This window comes from Halichoerus grypus, chromosome 2 (assembly GCF_964656455.1).
Source record: "Halichoerus grypus chromosome 2, mHalGry1.hap1.1, whole genome shotgun sequence".
NCBI lineage: Eukaryota > Metazoa > Chordata > Mammalia > Carnivora > Phocidae > Halichoerus > Halichoerus grypus.
This window is the reverse complement of record NC_135713.1, coordinates 191,594,620-191,617,793: the sequence shown is the minus strand read 5'-3', so window position 1 is coordinate 191,617,793 and position 23,174 is coordinate 191,594,620. Positions and strand designations below refer to the sequence as shown.

At 55.5% G+C, this 23,174-nt stretch overlaps 1 protein-coding gene across 2 annotated transcripts; it reads left to right on the top strand.

Moving 5' to 3' along the window:
* Nucleotides 1-8,626: 8,626 nt before the first annotated feature.
* On the top strand, nt 8,627-15,640 carry C1QL1 (complement C1q like 1). 2 transcript variants are annotated; one of them, XM_078065835.1, is made up of 2 exons: nt 8,627-9,510; nt 10,244-14,759. In XM_078065835.1, exons 1-2 carry the CDS (start codon nt 8,914-8,916, stop codon nt 10,592-10,594), a joined length of 948 nt encoding a protein of 315 aa, XP_077921961.1. In that variant the 5' UTR covers nt 8,627-8,913; the 3' UTR covers nt 10,595-14,759. The 2 variants fall into 2 exon arrangements, with proteins under 2 accessions (XP_077921961.1, XP_035972715.1); XM_036116822.2 differs by lacking the exon at nt 10,244-14,759 and adding an exon at nt 14,952-15,640 and having other exon boundaries at nt 8,641-9,510.
* The last annotated feature ends 7,534 nt before the right edge of the window (nt 15,641-23,174 follow it).

Below are 23,174 nucleotides of genomic sequence, written 5' to 3'. Positions count from 1 at the left end.
TCCTTTATAGCCAACCTCCTGCCTCCTATTAATGTCTCTCAATTAGGGGTAAAAGGAGGGGGTCTTACTTTTTAAAAGATACAGAATTCTCCCTGAGTCCCTGGAGGGTGTAGTCCCTCTGAACTCAAAATCTTCCCCCAGGACACCTTGATAAATCTATCTGGATCTTTCTAAACTGGAGGCTGAGGACTTGCAGCTTGGGAATTCTAATCACAAGAGTCCCTTCTGTAGACCCCGCAGGAGCTAAAGCATTTCCATCTGACCTCACGCTCCACCCCAGCCAGCCCTGTCGCTTCAGGAGCTGGGCTCGTTGCGGGACCTGGAGGAGGCTATGTTAGGTGAGACCTGGGGGGAAAGTATCCCTTCTCGGGCAGGGATTATCAATTATTGATCCTCTATGCCTGGTGTCCGGTGCCGTATCAGGGCATAACATAGGCCCTGGAGCATTGGTGTGAGATTATCAGCCATATGCCAGGATCTCCAAGTCGAGGTTTCCCAATGGCACTTGGTGGCAACTTCCAACGCCTAGACCCAGAAGGCATTGTGCCTGTGGGATGGCACCAAAGTCCAAGGTGACCCGGGTCTCCCAGCTCAGACAGGCCCAGCACAGACACAGGAATCCCCAGCACAAAGTGAGCTGAGATCTCTTCCCCTATCTTAACGAGAATTTCAGATTGATTGATTGATTGATTGATTTTTTTAGAATGTCAGATTTATTAATGGTGGACCTTCCTGAGCCCCAGTGGGACTCCCTTTGGCCTTGCCCAGGTAGTGCCTGTATTTTGGCCTAGATTTGTCCAAGAAGCCAGGCATTGGAGTGCGAGAAAAAAGTAGGGAGTGGGAACCCCATGACATTGTGGGGTTCTGGCTGCTTGTGTGGGACACCCAACTGGAAACTTGGCCCTCATGGGGCGTTAAAGTCAAGCAGGCAGGGGCCTGCCAGAGGGGAGAGGCCATGACTGTGGTTTCCTGTCTTCGCCCAGGGGCCCAGGTCAGCTGTTCTCACTATGGCCGGGGAGCCTAACCATCCCAATTGCATAGGGTGAGAAGAAGGAGCTAGAGAAATGCTAAAATCTGCCAGTCTCCTTAGGCCAGAGCCACGATGAAGGGGAGAGGGAGAAGACACAGGGCAGGGCAAAAAGGGGAGCTCAGGGGGCCAGAGATGGGAGCTTTCCTTGGAGAAAAGCATCTGGCCTCACATCGGAGAAAACTGTGACCTTCTCAGCTGCCAGAGAGGAAAAGCAGGGACGGGGGGGGGGGGGGGGGGGGGGAGGAGGGATCAGGAGGAGAACGGTCTGGAGCTGGCAGAGAGGGCTGGTGATGGCAGTGGCATGGGAAGAGTTAAGAATATTCCTAAAATAGCCCAGCCAGAGCCTAAACCAGCCGGCTAGTGCCTCTCCTGGAGAGCAGATCTATAGCGGGGAAAAGTCAGCCTGCTCTGCGCCCACCGCCCGCTGCCTGGCTCAAGCTGCTAATTAAGCCTCGCAGCCCACCCCACCCCGCGCCAGCCCCTTCTGCCCTAGCAGGGGCCGGGTGCACACCAGCAGAGGGCCCATGTCTCCCCAGGGGCCAGGGAACTCCAGCTGGGACCAGGAGTTCTGTGTCTTGGCACCCACCTCCATATACCCTGCCCCCCGCCCCCCGCCCCCCGCCGGGGTCAGGGATGGGCAAGCAGATGGACAGACGGGCAAAGTGCAGGCCTATGGATGAGAGGGAGACTGACAGGTCAGAGCAGCCAGGTTCTCCCAACGCCCCCCCCCCCACCATGCACAGTCCGCCGTTGTAGGGTGGGGGCCCTCAAATGCCCTCAAATGCCAGCTTCCCCTAGCTCTGCGCTCCCCTCCGCTTGGGACACCCTGCGGTGAGGTTGGGGCAGGGAGAAGCCAGGGGAGCCCCTCCGAGAATAAACCACATCTCTGCTTCCGGGGCGGGCGCAGCTGTGTAATTTACAGGACCCGGGCTGAGAGGACACTGTGGAGCCCCTGTTCAAAAAAGAGCTTCGAGACAGTGACAGCGAAGCATAAAAGCAAGCGCGGGTCCCTTCTGAGCGCAGGGCCTTTGTCAGCGCACAGGTCGCACGTCCTCGGAGCTGGGCCTGTCTCGGGGGTTTGGTTTAATGAGCAATTACTAAGCACCCGCTGCTCGGCTCTCTGCCGTACGGGCTCTGGCGCCTCGGAGCTCCGGTCTCAGTCGCTCAAAGACAGGGAGGCGAGGCGCTCCAGTATGAGCACCTGAATATGAAAGCGGGACAGGGCCCCCTCTCACCCTGGCCCTCCAAGGATAGAGTTCCAACCGCCACACCCAGCTGCCGGACCTCTCTGAGCTGCACCCTCCAGGACTCCCCTCAGAGGGTCTGTGGGGACCGCCTAGTACAGGGGGGAGCCATCAGCCCCTCTTCCCCTTGCCTCCTGACCCCCACCAGTGGGGTCCTGAAAAGAGCTCAAGGGGCTCCCATCTGGCTCTGCCTCAGATAGATATGACTTTGGGCAAGCCAATTCTCCTCTCCGGGACTCAGTTTCCCTGTCTGTCAAAGGAGAGGTCTCTAAGACCTTTCCAGACCTTAAGTTCTAAGTCTCCTGGGGTAAGAATGCGGGGAAGGCTTTTCCTAGAAGAGACAGGGCTTCCAAAGAAAAGGCCCTCCCCAGTCAATCTGGGGAGTAGGAGGCTTTCTCCCCAGAACCCAGGAAAACCAGCTGCCCCCCCATCAGCCCCAGTCCTCCTCCACTGCCCTCTCCCCAGTCCTTCTCTTCCTCCCTGCCTTCTACTACCTGGACTGGGAGCTGGGGGTTCTGGAATAGTCGATGCCTGCAGGAGGAGGCGAGAAGCATGTGGACCCTGCTGGCCAGGCAGGGGCCTTCTTCCTGCTGCCTCTGCAAGAGGCTCAGCATAATTGCACTGCCTGTCACTCTCGCGTCCTGCTATCTGTCTCTCAGGCTGACCCTGCGCACCCGCCATTATATTGGTTCCTGTTGGGGCTGCAGAGCCTCATTACTTATACATGCAGCTGGGAGATGCAGGCTGGGCGGAGGGGAGATGCACCTCCTCTCAGGTCTCCTGTCCCACAGCCGGGGCCTTTTCAGGGCTGCCTCCCCAGTGTTGGGTTGGGATGGACAGCAGGCAACTGCTGGTCTGAGGTGGGAAGAGAAGGAGGTCCAGGGCTGAGCAGGTCTCTGGAGCCCCCAGGCACAAAGCCCAGACTTCTCTGGAGAGGGAACATGTGAAAACCCATGACTTGGGTACTTGGGCTCTGCCCCCCTTAATGCCATTCACTCCTCGTCCGGATATAGGGCTGGGGGAGGGGCTCCTGAAGAAGGTTCCTCACCAGCCTCTGAGACCCAGCCAGACGGAGGAATTCTGAGTCCCATCCTGGTTCAGCCCACAGAGGTGTGTCCTGGCCCTTCACCCCAGATCACGACACAACCTGCATTCTCCCACACTTTCTGACCAAATGTTCCCTCTCCAAAGGGGGCTGAAATTATGGAGGCTTTTCCCATGGAGGATCTGGAAAAGTGAGTTAAAATGTCATAAAGGGATTTGAAATATTTGAATGGATGGCAATGGGGAGTTTTCTTCAATATGAGAATCACAGGCTCTCAGAGCTGCCCTGGACAATTCTCCAGCCCAGAGAAAGAAATGAAAGCCCTAAAATGTGATGAGACTTCCCCAAACACACACGGCAAGTTGACGGCCTGACAGCTTGGAGAGCCAGGCTCTTCCTCTTGCTACCTGGCTCTCCATCCTGCCCAAGCTAGGGCCGTAGGCCAATGGCTTCAACCCAAAACCAAAAATATGCCTTTTATACACTGGACCTTGATCCAAGCTGTTCTTTCTCACTCAAGTGCCTTTCCTTGATTTTCCTACCAGGTATGTACCTGTTGGGCCTGTGATAAAGAGCCCCTACCTGGGGTCAAGCTGACTTGAGTTCTAATCCTGACTCTCTCTCTTACCAGTTGTGTGACCCCAAGCAAGTTACTTAACTTCTCTGAGCCTCCACATCCTCATCTCCAACGTGAAGATGATCATGCTTATTCCTTAGCCTTCCAGTGAGGATTAAATGAAATAGAGTAGGTACATCAGTACCCAGGTAATGACAGAAACATTCATCCATCTTCACTCATTTCATAAAATTTCAAGATCCTTCTAGAAATCCTGCTCTCCACCCCACTCCCATCCCATCCAGATCAGGCCCCATCAGCTCTCACCTGGATCGCTGCAACTACCTCCTACCTAATCTGCCTGTGATACTCTTACTCGATTTTAACCCCTCCACCTCACAGTAGCCAGAGTGAGCCTTCTAGTCTGAAAAATCTGATTGTATCACTCACTCAACGCCTTTCAGTAGTTTCTAATGGCCCTTAGGATGAATGATACACTCCTTGTCACGGCCAACAATGTCCTGCAAGCTTGTCCTTAGCCCATGCTGTTCCCTAGGCCTGGAATAATCTTCGCACCCTCCCTCTTAGCTCCACCTCTGGTGGCCTTCCTCTTCACCTTGCCATCCTTCCATCAGGGCTTAACTTACATATCACCTCCTCCAGGAAGTTTCCCATGATTCTCTCCCTCCAGATGAATTTAGCCGACCCTGCTGCATGCTCCTACGGCACCCCACATATTCCCAGGCAGCTTGTCAAGCTACACAGCAGTTGCTTGTGTAATTGTCCAGGTTCCTGCCATACAGTGTAAACTACGAAGGGTCAGAAGCCTTTGCATGCTCATCACTGTGTCCTGTGATAACAAGAGATGTGGTGGACAGTCAGTTAATATGAACTTACAGAATGGATGGAGGATGGATGCATGGGTGGATAGACAGATGGAAAAAAGTGACACCTCTCCTGTGAAGTCTTCCTGGAGTCCTCTGGGCAGAGAATTTTTCATCTGTGCTTCATAACAGTGCAAACCTCCTCCCAAACCTTACTTTTTCCTCAGCTATAAAATGGGGAAAATAACACTGCCTACCTCATGGGGTTACTGATATTAAATGATATAAGCCATGTAATAGTTTTAAGTCCAGGATAATAGGTTGTTAAATTTAAATAAGATAATCCACTTAAAGTGCTTAGAACAAGATCTCGCCCTTAGTAAGTGCTCGAAGAACATTAATAACTATCATAACATTTACCATTGCTTGCTGCCTAAGTCACCTGTCAAAGAGTGAGCTCCTCAGGGGTATGGTTTAGGTCTTCCTCATTTGGGAGCACACCAGAACGAGCACATCACAGTGCCTACCTAGCTCGATGTTTGCAATAAGGGGACGAATGAATGCAGATTTGCCAGCCGATGATTCAGGGCACAGCACCCTCGTCATCACTCACAAACCCAGACACACGCTAACACAGACCGTCTCTTACACATTCACACCCACTCACATTCATTCAAAGAACCCCAAAATACCACGGAGCAGCCACCTGGTTTCCTAAAATCCGCCATGTGTAAATGAAGAGTCTTACTCATTATACTGCACCCTCCACACACCACCACAATGCCCAGCAGCCCCCTCCCCCAAAATGATAGGGACTGTAGGAGTGAGGGGGGGAAAGGAGGGAAAGCAAAGCTGGGTCCTCAGCCCCCAGCATGGCAACATCCCAGCCAGGGAGAGTGCTGCTCTCCCCCTCTTCCATCAGGGCTCACCTCTTCACCATTCTGTAAACCTGGGTGCCTGGCCTTGGCAGGTGGTTGAGGAAGAGGCCAAAAAGCCAGAACACAAGGGGTCCTTCTTCACTCATCTAGTCTTGTCTCTGAACCTGGATGCATAGGCCATTGTACTCCTATCCTAACGCCAAGCACAGCAACCTGTAGGAGGAAGTCTGGAGAAGGAGACCCAAGGCCTAGGGTGGTAGAAGGGACTTCTTAGCTTGGGGGTGAAATAATTATATTAGCCACCATTTACTGGGTGCATAACCAGATACTGAGCCCAGTGCTTTACATACATCATGTCTCATTGAATTCTCACAACCCTTTTTCCGGAGGGGGACACTTGAAGCCGTGCAGGTTAGACCATCCTCAAATCACCAGCTGGGACTGGCACGCAGGTATCTAATTCCAGAATCCTCAACCACCAAGCTCTAGAGAATTTGGGGTGGGTGGAGTGGGAGGGCTGGGGGGGGTCCTCAGTCAGTAAACTGGGGGACTTCCCCCAAGGCAGCGCCCGCCCCCCAATCGGCCAGGTCCTGACTTCCCCACGGAAAAGGGGCGCCGCGGTGGGGGTTCGTCTCTCTCGGGGGACCTGGGCGGGGCCGAGGCGGGGCCTGGGGGGCCCGGGGGGGGGGGGAGGCGGGAGCCGGTGGCCCAGGCTCACAGGCCAAGATGGCTGTTAATTAAAGTGCTGGCACCAGCTCCTCTCTGCAAAGTTTGAAGCCGTTATTTTCCACTCCAGCGAAGCGGGGAGAATCCGGCTGGGCTGACAGAGACGCCACACCGCGCCAGGGAGCGGGCGCTCTTTCGGGGGGCGGGGGGCAGGCAGCCTCGCGGCGCCGAGCGCGCCCCACGGACGCGGCGAGAGCTGGGGGGGGCGCACCCGCCTAGTCCTCGGCCTGGTGCGTCCGCCGCACTTTCCCGGCGGGTCCTGGGAAGGCTGCGGGTGACAGCCGAGTCCCAGCTGCACAGCAGGGGAGAGACCCATGTGCCTGAGAACCTGGGGAAGGGGGACGTGCAAATCACACGCTAAAGACCGCGCATTTGTCCCTCGGGTCACTAGCCCTGTCGCTCTTCGAAGAGACATATTGAGGGAGACCAAGGTGGGAGACAGTAGGCAGGCTGACAGCTGAAGATGACTCTTTCTGAGCCTGGGAGGTCTAGCTGCTCAGCCTAGCGCCCCCCTCCTCCCGGACTTAACACTTCCCTCCCTTTGGACATTGAACAGTACCTAGAGACACAATCGCGCCCGGGGTTGGAAGAGCCTGGAGTCGGGCTGCCGGTTTGAATCCCGACTCTACCACTTATTAGTTGTGTGACTTCGGGCAAACCTTTTAACTTGCCAAAGCCCCGGTTTTCCATCTGTAAAATGAGAAAAATGATGGGCTTTACCTCTAGGGCTTGATGTGAAGATCCAGTGTGATCATGTATGTAAAGCATTCAATACAGGGCCTGGCACACAGTAAGCCCAGAAGAAATGCTGTTTATTGAATTGGTTTAGCTCCCTCCTTGGTGGTTGGGGGTCCCTCCAGCTGGGCTCTGCCATCGGTGCTTGGAAGGTCCTCTCTCGTAGCCCCTCATTTGATATTCTCATGTCCCTTTCCTCCTCCCAGCTCTGGGTGGGGGTAAGCAGTCTCATCCTACGGTAGAGAAAGCCAGAGAATCATAAAATCATAAGGACAGTTGTGACCAGTCAGCACGGGGCGGGGGGAGGGGGGGCTAGTGGGAGGTGGGAGGGGGCCTCTCAGGAGAAAAGAAAGAGGCTGAAGGGTCATCCTTTAGCAGCGGCCAGAGGCCCCCCAAAGCAGAGCCCTCCCCGGTGGGCTGGATAAAGCGGGGTGAAGGAGGAGCAGTGGGGCAGCACGAGCGAGGCCTCAAATAATGTGACAAATATTTTGATGGAAGCAGACACATTTCCGTTTATGCAACCTAAACACTTTACTGCACTTGAGGAAGAGGATTGCCTCATACAACCTGATGGGGAGAAGAGTTAGGGGGCTGCTGAGGAGGCTAGGGTGGAGGAGGAGCTGAGGGGCTGGGTGAGACCAATCTCCCCTCTTGGAGGCTGGAAAAGGGAGCTACCACCCAAGGACTGTTTGTATTGGCCGGAATGAAGAAATGAGGTGGGATGCCCACTTTCTTAGGGCCCTCATTTCTCCCTGGTCTAAAAGCAGGGATAAGGGGAGTGCTCAGAGGAAAATGGAGGACCTCCCCACCCCTAGGAAAAAGCAGCCTTGTCTGGCCTGGAGCTCGGTGAGGAAGGAGCAGAGGCAAGAAGGTATGGGTAGAAGATCCCGCCCCTCCCGGAGGAAGACGGGGCCAGGGAACAGCCAGGAGCCAGAAAAGAGGAGGAGCAGCTGCTGTCAGTTGTTCGGGAACTCGCCGGGCACTCCGACAAGCACGCAATCCCCAGATCTCCTGGACGGGTGGTCTGCGAGGATTGAGTGCAGAATGGCCCCCTCCCCATCTTCCTTTTGCCTTCCTCTCTTCTTCCCTTTCACCGTCTTCCTTGTCCCTTTTTTGCTCCCCACTCCATACTCCCCTCAATTGCTCTTTGTCCCCAGCAGACTGGGGAACCGTCCACCCCGGCCTCCGCCCCTGCGTGCGGTGGCCCCTAGAGCCTCCCTCTCAGTTTTCTTTGCAACCGACCCTCGAGGCCTCTCGTCTCAGTCTCCCTCGGCGCTCTCTAGCTCTCCCTGTGGCCCTCTCTTCCATTCGGTCTTTGGTCCCTACTCTCCCCTTCCCTATTGGAGACTCGACTGTTTCTCAGACTCTAGCATCCTCCCCATTTCCGAATCTCAGTCTCTATAGAGCTCCCTGAGTCTGGCCTTCATCTCCGCGGCCCCCCCCTCAGTGGGCGGAGCCCTACACCCAGCGGCCCAATTAGGTGCCGGCCCCGCCCGCAGCCCCACCCCTCGCGGGCGCCGAGCGGCGCGGAGCTGGTGGGGCGGGGCGGGGCGGAGGGGGCGGCGGCCCGAGAGCTAGGAGGCGGGAGGAGCGGGGCAGGACGCGGCTGCCGCCGCTCTCAGTCCGGCCGCGCAGCGGGAGGGAGGCGCGAGGCAGGAGCCGGCGGCTGGGCTCGGCAGCGCATCCAGCGCAGCGCGGCGCTCCGGGCCCGGCCCCATGCCCGCAGCCCCGCCGGACCGCCCTTGAGCGCGGGCGCCCTGCCCGCGCCCCCCGCCCGCCGGCACCATTGCCCCGACGGCGCGGCCGGGCGGCCCGGCGCTCCCCAGGCTCCGCGCCGGCCGGAAAACGCTGCTGGCGGCCGCTGCGGGCGTGGTGATGCTGCTGGTGCTGGTGGTGCTCATCCCCGTGCTGGTGAGCTCGGGTGGCCCGGACGGCCACTATGAGATGCTGGGCACCTGCCGCATGGTATGCGACCCCTACCCCGCGCGGGGCCCCGGCGCCGGCGCGCGGCCCGACGGCGGCGACGCCCTGAGCGAGCAGAGCGGCGCGCCCCCGCCTTCCACGCTGGTGCAGGGCCCCCAGGGGAAGCCGGGCCGCACAGGCAAGCCGGGCCCCCCCGGGCCCCCCGGAGACCCAGGTCCTCCGGGTCCTGTGGGGCCCCCGGGGGAGAAGGGTGAGCCGGGCAAGACCGGCCCTCCCGGGCTGCCGGGTGCGGGGGGCAGCGGGGCCATCAGCACGGCCACCTACACCACGGTGCCACGCGTGGCCTTCTACGCCGGCCTCAAGAACCCTCACGAGGGTTACGAGGTGCTCAAGTTCGACGACGTGGTCACCAACCTAGGCAACAACTACGACGCGACCAGCGGCAAGTTTACGTGCAACATTCCCGGCACCTACTTTTTCACCTACCACGTCCTCATGCGCGGCGGCGACGGCACCAGTATGTGGGCGGACCTCTGCAAGAACGGCCAGGTGGGCCCGGCGGGGGCATGGGGCCGGCCTGGGGGCAGGGCACCCAGGGAGCCCGGGACGAAAGGGCGCCGGCGGGCACAGGTGGAGACCCTGCAGCGGCCCCGCTTAGGCATCACATGCGGGGATGGTGGACCGGTTGCCACTAACTCCTCGGTTCCTGGGCACTGGCTGCAAGGCAGACGCTGCTGGGCACCCGCGCGCGGCATGGAAATGCGGGAGATAAAACCAAATAACCAGAGCGCAGGGCTCCCAGGCGCGCGGACTGGTCCTTGGGGGCTTGGCCCTTGGGAAGCGCTCTCTGAGAGCCGGGGTTGTGCTTGATACCAGCGGGCGATTAGGGGAGGGCAAAGATGGGCTCTGGGGAAAGGCAGCCTCTGGCGCCCGCGGGCGTCCAGGCGCACCGCTCCGCCCGCAAGCCGAGAAGGCGAGCTGTAGGAGACGTGTGGGGCACAGAGGCAAAGGGAGCCAGGGGCGCAAAGCCTTAGCTGCAATACATCCTCGGTCCCTGAGAAGGGTCCACTGGGCCGATCTGACACCCTTGCAAAACCCGGGACATCCCAGTCGCTTCCCACTGTGTCAGAGCTACAGGCGCAGAACAGTGGCCTCGGGGGAAAAGTTTTTCCTCCTGAAGCGGGGCAAAGAGATGGAAACTCCCCCTCCCTGGATCTTGTAGCTGCAGCTCCTGACTCCTGGAGTGTCAGGGGATCCTCTTCGTTCCCTATCCCCATCTCAGAGACCCAGGCTGGCGCCAAGCTGGTGGTACCGGGAGGGTAGTGCATGGTGTTCTTTCTGGAACTGCTGCCCCTGGACCAACCTCGACCAAACTCTGCCTCAGGGTGACAGTTTTGCCCAGCTCCCTTCCCTTTTGATACACCCTCCCTTTCCAGTGCTCCCAGACCACAGTGGCCTAGGGCACCCCCACCCCCCAGTGGGAGTGGGGGTTGGTGAGGCCTCGAATTCCTGTGGAAGAAGGAGACCAGCAGGGGTCCCAAGTAAAGCTGGGATGGTGGGAGTTGGCAAGGAATCTCCTACGCCTGGGACCCAAGACCCTGTTGGAACCCTTCCTACTGCAGTATTACCCTGAGGTAGAACCTGGCTTGGAGGTGGGGGAAAGGACAGGCCTGGGAGTCAGCACAAAGACTACCAGGCACTTGTAAGTCTACCCCCTCTTCTTTCTCTCCTGCCTGCCTCTTTTTGCTACTCTGTCTCTTGTCCGTCTCTCTCCTGTGTCCACCAGTCCTACCTGCCTCTCCGGGGTTTCTGGCCTCTCTGCCCTGGGCTTCACACCCCTCTTTATTCCCTGAGTGTCTCTCTCCCACTTTTATCTGTCAGGCTTCCTGCATCTCTCCTCTTTGTCCTTGGTTCCTGACCAAATGGGAGGCCTCAGTATCCAGTGAGGGCTCATTCTGCAGACAGCCCCACGATTCCCCTTATTAATCACCAATAAGGGATGAAGCAATGTCACCTTCATCAATGGAATGTCTTCCTTTCCCAAAGAAAGTTTGGGCTGGTCCTGAGCTGGGGTTTCAGGGGGCCGGGGGCCCATTTTGCCTGGATAGGGAGCTAGTCACCAGACGCCCAGTGGGCCCTAGACCTTGCACCAGCTCAGGAGGTTGAAGCAGGGCCCCAGAGATGAGGCCCGAGGCTGCCCCGAAGGTGATGTGTGCTCAGGCAGGGGCACTAGCTTTAGTCACTGGGAGGTGAGACTGTCTCAGAGCTTCTCCTTTCCCCTTCAGCAGGGGCAGGGCATTGGCAGAGCCGGACGAGGAGGAACTCAGTAAAGGTGGGACCACAGGCTAGTAGAAAAAAGGAGGCAGCTTTAACTAAGGGCTTCACAGACCCAGCATTTTAACAGTTACTCAGACCATTCTCCCTCACAAAAAAGTGGGGCCTATACCCCTCTCCCCTACATCCTCCGTGACTTCTCCTTCCACATTGCTCAAGAGACTCATTAAATCTCACAAGTCATTCCACGTATTCATTTTGAACCCCTACTAGGAGCCAGGTTTGGAGCTAGGTAGCAGGGGTTTGATCCACCTGCTTTCCAGGACCTCACGGTCCATGCAGGGGAGAGAGTAGTAACCACAGGACAACACACCCCAGCGATCAGTGTGTTAGAGGAGGACCGGAAGCCCAGGGGCTACTCCTGTCCCCAGACGTGTTAGCTGGAGGGAATGATTCGGGGGGGCCTGCCCCAACTCTGACCAACCTGGTCAGGGGAGAGGCGAACCCGGGTCGGCGTGGGAAGACATGGCTAGGGAGAAAATAAAAAGATCAAGTGTAGGAAAAGGCTGCCCTAGAGGTAGAAGAGGACATTCAAGTGAGCAGAGAAAGACTGATGGCCCTGGGCCATGGACTGGAACAGAACAGAGGGGCTTCTGCCTCCCCTGACTTCAAGACCGGGGGCAATGCTGGGCTCTGTGCTTTTCCTCGCTGGCTTCCTGCCTGCAGAAAGGCTTCCAGAATTTCCTCAGGAAGGCTGAGCTGAAATTGCTCCCTGGCCTTTCCCTGGGCAAGACAGCGGGGAGGTTGCACTACCTTCCTGCCTGGTACGGAGGCCCCCCTCTCTGTCCTTGCCTGAGGCCCACCACCAGTCCCTCTCCCTAAGGGGGCCTGGAGTCACCACTGCCCAGCCTGATGGCCCCAAGCCCTGGTCATTGGGACATGGGGATCTGAGGAGCCTGAGGAAGGGGCTCTAGATTGGGGGTGGTGCCCTGAGTGAGGTAAGCTCCCTGAGGCTGCCTCGAAGGCCCCCAGTTCAGATGGGTCAAGGAAGACATGAAATTAAGAAACTGGGCCGGGAGAGAGGGGGCGGTGTGGGAATGGACCAGGGCCCATGGCCAGAGTGCCAACTGTCCAGGGCAGGGGCTTTGGGAAGGTGAGTGTATTACAAATGGGGAAGGGCTCGGAAAACAGAGCCTGAGTGCGGTGAGAGGTGGGGTAGTGTATAAACTGAGACTCCTGTGGAAAGGCCTCACTGGACCTCAGCCTGGTGCCTGACAGCCGGAGAGGGCTCCTGCTGTCCTTTTCTCGCCTTGAATACCTTTCACGGCACAGAGCGCAGTGCCTAGCACAGTAGGGACCCAGTCAATGTGTGACAGCACGAGTGTCCCCAGTGGGCCCAGCTGGCTGCCTGTGGGAGCCACTCCTGCACATCTGCCACCCCCCATTGACCTGGGGGCAGGGGCATGCTTCCTGGGTTCTCCCCCCCTCCTCCTTCCAGGGCCCTGGTCAGACCACTGCCTCAGTTTCCCTTCCAGCCGCACTCATGGAGGTGACTCTACAGCGCCCCCTCGTGACAAGTCCCAGACTTGCTTTCCTGCTTCCATGGCAACCTCAATTCCCCAAATTTCCCCTTGGCCCCCAGGAGGAGTTGGATGCTCAACTCTTTCCAGTCTCGGGCAGAGAATCAGGATGCCTGGGTTCCGTTCCTGGATCCACCACCGTCTAAGGATGGAAGGGCGTAAATTCTCCCTGCCTCCATTGATAATTAGGATAATCACAGCAACAATCATGGTGATGAATAAATAATAAACATAAGCATAACAGTTCTGATGCCTGTCACATCACCAGGAGATTCCTGATGACAGATGACTGTATTCTAATGGATTTGGCTATTAAGAAGCACACTGTTTTAATGAGTCAAGGCTAAATTAATCTGGGTAATAAAAATAATTGTTATTAGTAGTAATTTATTAGCAAAGATAATGAAATGCATGCGTATTAATAAATACTACGAGGATTAGGGCCCAGGGAACAATACAGAAGTTGGCTGCTTGCTTTGAACACTTGCCTAGTAGCACAAAGCCCCATCAAGATTAAAATTCTTTTTCTTCACCATCAAAAGGCTTTTATAAAGGTTGCAGTGGTGAGGCAGGCTCTTCTTATCCATCTTCTAAACAGAGAAACTGAGCTTCTTGACAGACAGCATCTTCCCCTCATTTGATTTTCTCTACCTTTAGCTGAACTACGAGTTTTCCCAACTAAGTGCCCCCCAAACAGTGCCTTCCCTGGGGGGAGGGAAGGGGCTAGAAGGATCTGGACTTTAAATGGCAGACAGCATGCAAATGCTTTGGGTCCTCCTGTTGCAGTCTTGCTGCTGAGTCAGCGGCTGTGGGACCGCTGAGCTGCAATTCTGCCTCCCACCCAGGAAGGAGAAGGGGCCCTTCCCCTAATTTGGCTTGGGCCAGCCCAGACCGTCAGCCCTTGGGAGAGCTGCCTTCGGGGAAGGGCCAGGATGGAGAGGGGCTGTTGAGGAGCCCGGCTGAGAGAACCCCACTCAATGCAGCCTACCCCCTGCAACACAAGCCTGCACTTGGAGATGGCCCCTGTCTTCCCGTTCTCCACCCAGGCTATCCAGGAGAGGCCTCAGATCCTATGGCTCAGGCCTTGTGTTGCCTCAGTTGTTGGCGAGGCATGCCTGGAGGGAATTTGCCCACCACCACCCACTCTCAATATCTTATGATTATAAACAGAGCCTCCAAAAGTGACAGCAGGCTTCACATCCAAATGCTGGTGCTCTCTTGCTTCATCGTCCTGCCAGTCCCTCCCCTCCCCCAACAAAACAAGGACCAGCAAGGATAGCAGATCAGACTGAGGATCACAGAAAGATGTAAAGCCTGGATTCTCTTCTTCCCACCTACTTCCTTTCTACCACCCTGGGGCAAGATAGGGGGAGCCAGCAGTCCTCTTGGGGTGAGGTAACAGTCACAGGTAGAGGTACAGCTCTTTGGAGGCCAGTATGCAGGCTCACTCCAAGCCTTGGGAGGGGAAGTAATTACCAGGACTTCCATCTCCACTGCTGCACTGTGAAAGACTCCAGAATGAACTACAGACAAGGAGTTTAAATTTTGGTTTCTGGTACTAGGTGGTTGCTTAGTAGCAGCCTGGCGCTAGTCTACCACCTGACCTTTGGGGCCAAGGTGCACCCTTGTGTCCATCCACTGACGAAAGAACAGGTGGGTATGGCTGAAATGTAAGGCATTATTGTCACAATTAAAGCAGAGAGGAAGGAATGATAAGGAGGGAAGGGATGGCCCTCCATCCCCTGGTATTCCAGAGAATTCCTCTTTGCAAGGAGGGGAGTTCCAGGCTGGGACATCCTGGAGGCATTGTTGAGGTCCTCTAGGTTAGACCTAGAGGCGTTAAGGAGGCCAACTCCACCTTGATTCCTAATTCAGACCCAGATTACACCTGCCCTAGAAATCCAGGGCTCCTCTATAACCCGGTCCCAAAACACACAGTTAGGATTGGAAAGGGTGGGGGGATGACGGGAGAGAAGCCGGCTGAGAGCTGAAGGCGGGGCTTTTAGGGCCCCCAAGATCCTCCCCAGGTGACTGCCTTACCTCTGACAACCCCCCTCCCTCCCCGACCCTACTTCTCTCCCTCCTCCCCCCTACCCTCTCACACACACACACCCCTAACCCCCCTCCCCCCCGCAGGTGCGGGCCAGCGCCATAGCCCAGGACGCAGACCAGAACTACGACTACGCCAGCAACAGCGTGATCCTGCACCTGGACGCGGGCGACGAGGTCTTCATCAAGCTCGACGGAGGCAAAGCTCACGGCGGCAACAGCAACAAATACAGCACATTCTCCGGCTTCATCATCTACTCCGATTGAGCTCCCCGCGTCCCCCTCCATCCCCTATCCACCCGCCCACACCCCCCCACCCCGGGGGGCTCCCCTCCGGACGGGCTGAGGACCACCCAACCCCTCGCTGCCCAGCCCCGGCTGCCGGCCCTCCCCGGCTATGACGCCCCCGGCCCGCCCTCACCACCACCCGCAGGCTAGGCTCTCCTGCCCGCTCGCCGCAGAGCCGGGTCCAGAGCGCGCCTGTCCCGGTCTCCGGGAGGCGGTGTCGGCCGCCCCGCCGCCCCGGCCCGCGCTGTATATTTGTACTATAGGACTGTTTACTGCCCACCCTGCTCGCCAGCCGGCCCCAGACTGGGGACAGGTCTCGGCGGGGGCCCTTCCCGTGCTCGGATGCGCTGCCCTCCCGCTCCGGGGTGGCGCCTCCTGGGAGAGGGGTGGATTGGGGCTGGATAGCGTCCCAGCACCTGCTAAAGCCCCAGCCCGGCTGCGCCCCCCGTCTGACCAAAGCTCTAATAAAAACACTTCCACCCCGCTGTCTTTGGGTCTGTGCCCTGGAGAGGAGTTGCAGAAGGGGTCCATGAACCCTGCCTTCTGCCAGAAAGGAAAGGGGTCTGCTGGAAGTTTCCCGTGAATCTGGGGGCAGGCAGCCAGGTGCCAGAATCAGAGCTGCTCCAGGAGGAGGTGGGCCAAGGGGCCCGATGCTCACCACAGCCCAAGGGGGCCTGGGCAGCAGAAATGGGAGCCCAGTTCCATCATCACCTTCCATGGTGGAAAAGTTCCATTTGTTTGTCCTTGAAAGTGGCATCAGCAAGGTTGAAGCTGGGACACACAGGTTCTCAATCCAGTACCACTGTGTATGATCTTGGGCGAGTCACTCCTCCTTCAGTTCTGGGTTAGTGACAGCAATGACAGGAACACACTTTGCACTAAAAACTGGTTGACTTTGGCCCAAGTGCTTCACCTCTGGGCCTCAGTTTTCTCATCTTATAAAATGTGACAAGACCTACTTCGCTTGAATGAGGATTCAAGAGGTACCATGTAAGTGTCCAATAAACACAGCTTTTATTATTTATACATCACTGAAAGTTTGCACAACGGTATGGCATCTGGCTCAAGCCTCCCAAGAGCCTGAGAGGCTGGGTGAGTAGATTTTGTTCTTCTTCCAGGGAGGTGAAATATCTTGCTTCATGTGACATAGTCACTAAGTTCTGTGATTGCACTTGAATCCAAGAAGACCGCTCCTTGAAGACAACACACTGAGGCTCCTTGTCCTGCCTCTGCCTCCCTTACCTTCTATAACTGGGACCCTTGACAGTTGTAGTTACAGCATTCCTAAATAGTAATAGCTAATATTCAGGGGCGCCTGGTGGGGGGGCACAGTCAGTTAAGCATCCGACTCTTGGTTTCAGCTCAGGTCATGATCTCGGGATCCTGAGATCGAGCCCCACATTGGGTCCTGGGTGTGGAGGCTGCTTGGGATTCTCTCTCTCCCTCTCCCCTGCCCCTCCCCTCCCCCCACTCTTGCTCATGTGCGCTCTCTCTCAAATAAATAAAATAAGTAAATCTTTAAAAAAATAAGAGTTAAGATTTAGAGAGCACCACTCTGTGTCAGGCACCACATGAGAACTTTATAAATACTATCTCACCCATATGTGGGTGGGGTGCGGTGGGGTGGACTGGCAGGAAATGCTCACGTGCCCTATAACATGGGCACTGTTATTTTATCCATTTCAGATGGGGAAACTGAGATTCACAGAGGTTAATAACTTGCCAGGGTCACAGAGCTAGGAAAAGGCAAATGTCAGTATTTGAACCAAAGACCTTGCTCTTAGCCCGGATGCCCTATTTCATAAAGATTTGGGATCTCTAAAGCAGAGCTGCGGAAGGCTCTGAGGCAGCTCCGTCCCTGCTGTGCCCAGCCCTCCCACTCCCACCCCTGCCCTGCAGAGGCTTGATGTACTTACAAGCATCTGCCCTGGGCAGCAACCCTGGGGTGAGCCTCTTGGAGAGTCCCAAGGCTCTATATTGAGGAAGAGTCCCATCTGGCCTCCCCTCCCCCAGCCGGCTCAGCTGGAGAGACAGGAAGGAGGGGTGGCCTCCTTCCCAGTCAGGCCCCATGTATGGACCCTTGTCATGGCTGACAGCCTTGAATGGCTTTCTTTATTCTCCCTTCTCTCCCCTACTTCCCCCAACTGCCAGCTGTGGCCATTTAATAAAATTAGCTTAATGCTTGTTCCTTCCCTGTGGGGTCTGGAGATTGAAATCCGCGGGTCCCCACAAACCCAATAAAACCCCTGGCAGGTCTGGCTGGAATGAGAGTTTCCTCGGGGAAAAGCGATTAGATTAGAAGGCGCTTTCCCCTGCCCCCAGTGCCACCCACAGCCCTCTGTGATTCTTTAATGGCCATATTGGCCTGGAATCACCCAGCCACACACCTGGGGGGCTTCCCACCCCTCCCCAGAGACCACAGGGACTGGTCTGGGACCTCGGCTACAATAAAAAGCATGTTAATCATTTCTGTAGGGAGTGCCTGGCTGGCTTGTTTGCTTTTACTTCTGGTGACCAGACGATCCTCATGTCGTTTTGAGAGATGGGCCTAATATCTCCATTTTGCAGATGAGCAAATCATAGTCTGATGAAAATTCGTGACTTGCCCATGGTCATGCAGCAAGTGTGTGGCATAACTAGGACTGGACTGAAGCCAAGGACTTCTTTTTTTTTTTCCTTTGCAGGGCACCCGGGGTATCCTGCAGTCACTCAGGCAGCAGGGGAAACTGTTGGGAAAGTGTCTCCCCCGTCAGGGATACCTGAGGGCAAGGACTGTGTCTCCACCATCAGAATGGGAAGCTTCCTGAAGGCAAGATCTTTGTGTCCTCCATCAGACTGGGGGTCCTCAAAGACAGTGTTTTGAGTAAGTTGAGGTTACGGTACGTATCTCCGAGACCAGGATTGGGGGGTTCCTAGATGCAGAGATTGTGACTCTCCTCTCAGGAGGGTAGATTGAAGGTAGATACTGCTTTTTCTATTAAACTGGGGCATTCTAAGACCAGCCCCTGGGACTGGGGGTACCCTGAAGGACAGACTCTATCTCTTCATCTAACTGGGGGGATCTCTGAGAGCAAGAGCTGTGTCTCCCCTCAGACTGGGGGCTCCCTAAAAGCAGGGCATGTGTCTCTCCTCCTCCTCAGTCAAGGGCTTTCTGGCACAAGAACATTCCAGGGGGTAGGGCTGGCTGGGTGGTAGAAAGGAGGCTGGCCAGGCAGAATGGCAGTCCCACTCTGGAGGAAGGAAGGACGAAAGCTCCCCAGACTGCCTCCCCTTTAGAAAGATGTGTGATTAATTAACGAATAATGTCCCTGCCAGGGGGCTCTTAGGATGGAGGTGGTCCTGGAGCTCACCCACACAAGGAACGGTAGGCCATCCTGTGCCCAGGCAGCTGCTAGCCCTAGGGGCTAGAGCTGCCCTGCTTTCTGGGGTCATGGGCACCAGAGGGGACAGCAGGAACCCACCGCTGGGGACTGTCTTAATTGGATGACTTTGCAGGACGGCCAGGCAGGTGCGCTCAGCTCGCCGCTTCAGCTTGCTACAAACACATCTGCCACGGTGAGGTCTGGGGGTTAATTGCCTCCCGTCTCACTCCTGGTAACCGATATTCCATTTACTGCTCGGAGGGGAAGCTGCCCCGAGAATCAATCCCGGACAAGCACCCAGGAGACAGGGGAGCTGCGGAGGCATGGGAGCTGTTTCCCCGGAGGATCTCTGAACGCCAGAGGAGGAGGCAGGAGGCAAAGGCCCAGAGAAAGCAGTCGATTGCTCCAGGCTACTGGGGCCTCACCTGCGTTCTCTTGACCCAGACAGGACCCCACGGGTCAGGAGAAAATCCCAGGGAGCCAGAGGCTGTCCTACCCCAGCTACCTGTGCTATCTCGCCTGCCCTGGTTCCCTCTGCATTTATTTATCCGAGTGCCCCCATAAGCTGTAGCAGGTTAGATGCTGTTAATAAGGTTATTTTCACAAGCAATGAAGGTATATTTGAAAAGCGGAACTGGAGGTGTGAGCTCCTCACTCCCTTCCAGGTAACAAACCTTAAAATTCTACAAATGAGGTGATAATAAAGTGGAAGCGAAAAGTCTACACATGTTGGGAACTGGGAGGAGGTGATAGGGTTACTGAGAGGTGGCAGCTGGGGGCTGGAGGGAAAAAGGGAGGGGGGTTACCCTGCATGCTTTCAACATGCTCCCCATTTGTTCCATCCACCAAAACTGAGACTCTAAACCACTGAATGGGTAACTCCCATTACACAGCTGGGAAAACTGAGACCCAGAGAGGGAGCCAAGGTTGCTCAGGTTGGTTCAGAGACAGCAGAACCCAGTAGACATGCAGCAAGTGGAGATGGAAGAAGTGGGTTCAAGTCCTGGCCATGCTTGGCGTTTCAGGAAAAGACACGTGACCTCTCTGAGCCTCAGGTTCTTCATCTATATAACGGGGCCAATCAAAATATCTACTTGGAGAGCTGTTGTGAGGCAGTGCGTAAGAACTTGTTTTGTAAGTTATAAAGCAAAATGCAAATGCATTATTAGTATGACCACCCAAGTCTCCTGAGCCCCGTGATTTAAACATCTTTTGGTTGCACTTAAATGCCTGGGATGGTCATGATGCTCATCGAAGAAGACAAAGATTCCTGGGGTGTTCTCCCTCCCTGGTAACCCCAAAGCGAATGTGGGGCACTAGGGAAAGGGTCAGTTTGGTGTACCCAAGATGTGGAGCTGTTGAGAATAGGCACATTGAGTCCTCCCATGTCCAACATGGACCCCCCCTTCTGTTCTACAGCCTCCAATTTGGGATGAGAGCACAGGGATACCCCGAGACCGTGGTCCACCTGTCTCTACTTGCTTTGCTTGTTTCAACATTACTGAACATCGTCAATGGGTCAGGCCCTAGCTTGTGTGGATTCCAGAGATGCCTAAGAAACCATCCAGAGATTCAAGATACCCACAGGGATCAAACAGACACATCCTACACACAGTGCTATTGGAGGGGCAGGGAGGTCTCTCAAATTGTCAGGAGGGCTTATTCTGAGGTAGCTCGACTGAGTGGAGGCTTACAGTTTTACTTACATAATGTCTGGAAAGGTTTTACAAAGTGTCCATCCCTTCAAAATCTGAGCCCTGCCCCCCCCCACACACAGGTGCCCCTTTCCCAAGTTGTTGCTGAAGCTGTCCTCTTGGTGATGGGGTTGGTGGGGATAAAACCCAGGGAGCTGAGCGTTTTCTCTTCTCTTGTCCAAGGACTTGGGAAATAATGGAGCTGGAGGAATGACATATGCCCTCATCTCTGTATCAACCCCTAAGTTATAAGAACAGCTTATGTACTATCCTAAGAATTTTTTTAAAGATTTTATTTATTTATTTGTCAGAGAGAGAGCACAAGCAGGGGGAGCGGCAGGCAGAGGGAGAAGCAGGCTCCATGCGGAGCAAGGAGCCCGATGCAAGGCTCGATCCCAGGACGCTGGGATCATGACCTGAGCCACCCAGGTGCCCCTATTCTAAGAATTTTGAATGCATTCATTCATTTAAACCTCACAGTGATCCCACAAGGTAGTTACCATTGTCACACCCATTTTGGAGAGGAGAAAACTGAGGCACAGAGAGGTGAATTAATTCACCCAAGGTCACATGGCTTACCCTCCTGGAACAGCCCTCTTGACTGGCCATTCTCTGGACTAGGAGAGGGGTTGAATCTTGCTCCCTCCAGCCAGAGCCGTCTCCCCAACCAGCTCACCCGGCACCCCTTTCCACAATGCTTGCTGCCTGGCCGGCTTGTGCAGGGGCAGGGCTCCTGCCTTTCTCCATATGGTGAAGGGCAAATTTGAGGGTTCCTTCCCAGGCCCCCAGGGCACAGGCTCCTTTGCTCCCTGAGTGAGGACCCCAGCCTGGACGTGACAGACCTCTCCTGCCTGTCCAGAGCCAAGGATGGGTCCTCTAGGCCCTGGGCTACTTCCACGGCATGCAGAACACCTGTTCATTATTCAAAGCCCAGGTCTCTTGCCCGCTCTTCCATGAAGCTTCCTGAACTCCCCTGGCAGGCATCTGCTGGTCTCCAAGGCCCTACTGAGAGCATCTTCCACATAACAATGGCTGACTCGGGTGCATAACACTGTGCCCACCACACAATAACCACTCTACCACAACAGCAGCTATTCGAACATCTGTCACACTTCTACCTCCTGATGATGGACGCTGTGATGCACTCTCCAGGTCTCCTTCAGGACCAGAAATCCCCGGCTGCTGAGAGTGCTGCCAGCAGGTTCTCTCAGCTAGCAGCCCCCTTCAGGGATGGCATCTGCTGATGGGAGCTGCCTTGCCCAGTGTCCCGGCCACTTCTCAGGGCAGCCTGTTTCCAGTGACAGATCAACATGGGGGTTTAAAGGCCTGGTCCCCTAGCAGGGCCCTTACACTCAGGACAACTCTGAAGACTCTCCCCAGCTTCAGAGCTCCCAGCTCAATTTCCCTCTCTGCCCAGTCCTGCCTCCCTTCCTTCTCTTCCACGTGTGTTCATTCCAAGAGCACACTCCAGTAAACTTCCTGCACACTGATCCCCGCCTCAGAGTCTGCTCCACAGAGTACCCAATCTGTGACACCTACCCCCGATCTCTTCCATTCACTGATTCCTTCAGCCTGTTTTCTTGAGTATCTATTATGTGTCAGGCCTGGCAGCAAAGGCAGGAGATGGAACATGAAGCTAACTATCCAATGGGTAATCATATCTCCTATCTCCCACCAACCTCTACCGTAAAATCCACAAACTTCTCTGCATCTGGGCCTCTCCTCTCCTCCTTTGTGTCTCCATGGGAGAGCTGTCCCCCTCTTCCAGGGCCCAGTCTGCCACTGTGCTCTGCATCCAAGGCCCTCCCACCAGGATGACCAAATCTGTCCTTGTTTGCCCAAGACTGTCCTGGTTTTCAAACTGAAAGTCTCATATTCCGGTAAACCCCTCAGTCCCAGCTGGGCTAACAGGTGTGGTTGATCACTGTATCTCCCACCTTCTTGGGGACTTCACCTAATTGATAATCACACCTCTCCTTACTCTTCAGCTGCTCACTCAGTATCAGCTCCCTCCCATCATTTAAATCTCTCCTTAAAAATCCCTCCTTGACCCCACCTCTCCATCCAGCCTCTACCTCCTTCCTCTGCTCCCCTTGACAGCCAGATGCCTTAAAAGAGTAGTTACTACTTTCTCACCTCCCACTCTGGCTGTTGTCTCTTTATTGCAACTGCTCCTGCCAAGGCCACCCACGACCTCCTTGTTGATAAACTGAGGGGACACTTTTCCGTCTTCATTGCGCTTGACTTCCGTGCTAGACCAGACCGTGAACGAGGTCTTGGACTTGGTTAAAGGATCTTTTAAAATCGCTCTAGGGCGCCTGGGTGGCTCAGTTGGTTAAGCATCTGCCTTCAGCTCAGATCATGATCCCGGGGTCCTGGCATGGAGCCCCACATCGGGCTCCCTGCTCCGCAGAGATCCTGCTTCCCCCTCTCCCTCTGCCTACTGCTCCCCCTGTTGTGCTCTCTCTCTCTGTCAAATAAATTTTCAAAAAAATCTTTAAAAAAAACCAAATAAATAAAATCACTATATCTGAAGCAGCAAATGCCATACCTGGGTGCAAGGGATGTGCAGTGAGAAGTGTGCAGGTGAGAGAACGTGCCCCCGCTCCTCTGAGCACCTAGGGTCGGGGATCTTGCCAGTTGCAGATTGTGAGATATCCACAACATATTGGCCGTATCAGCTCAAAAATATCTGCCACCATACAAGGCAAAAATTCTTCACCTAACCCTCACATCTGGGTTCTAGGCCTTGAAATTCTGATTAGGTCAATGCCAGGCTAATCCCCCTTTATCGACATCGGTAGTGTAGGGTCCAGGGGTTTTCCATTTGTGTCCACTAAGGTGGGCCTGGCCAGGTCCTACCAAAGCTTCTCAGCATCATGGGCTCCTTTGACTCTCCTGCAAAATTCCTTTTCCTTGGCTTCTGAGATCCAAGGAACAGCTCCTTTTGCTCCAACTTGCATGCC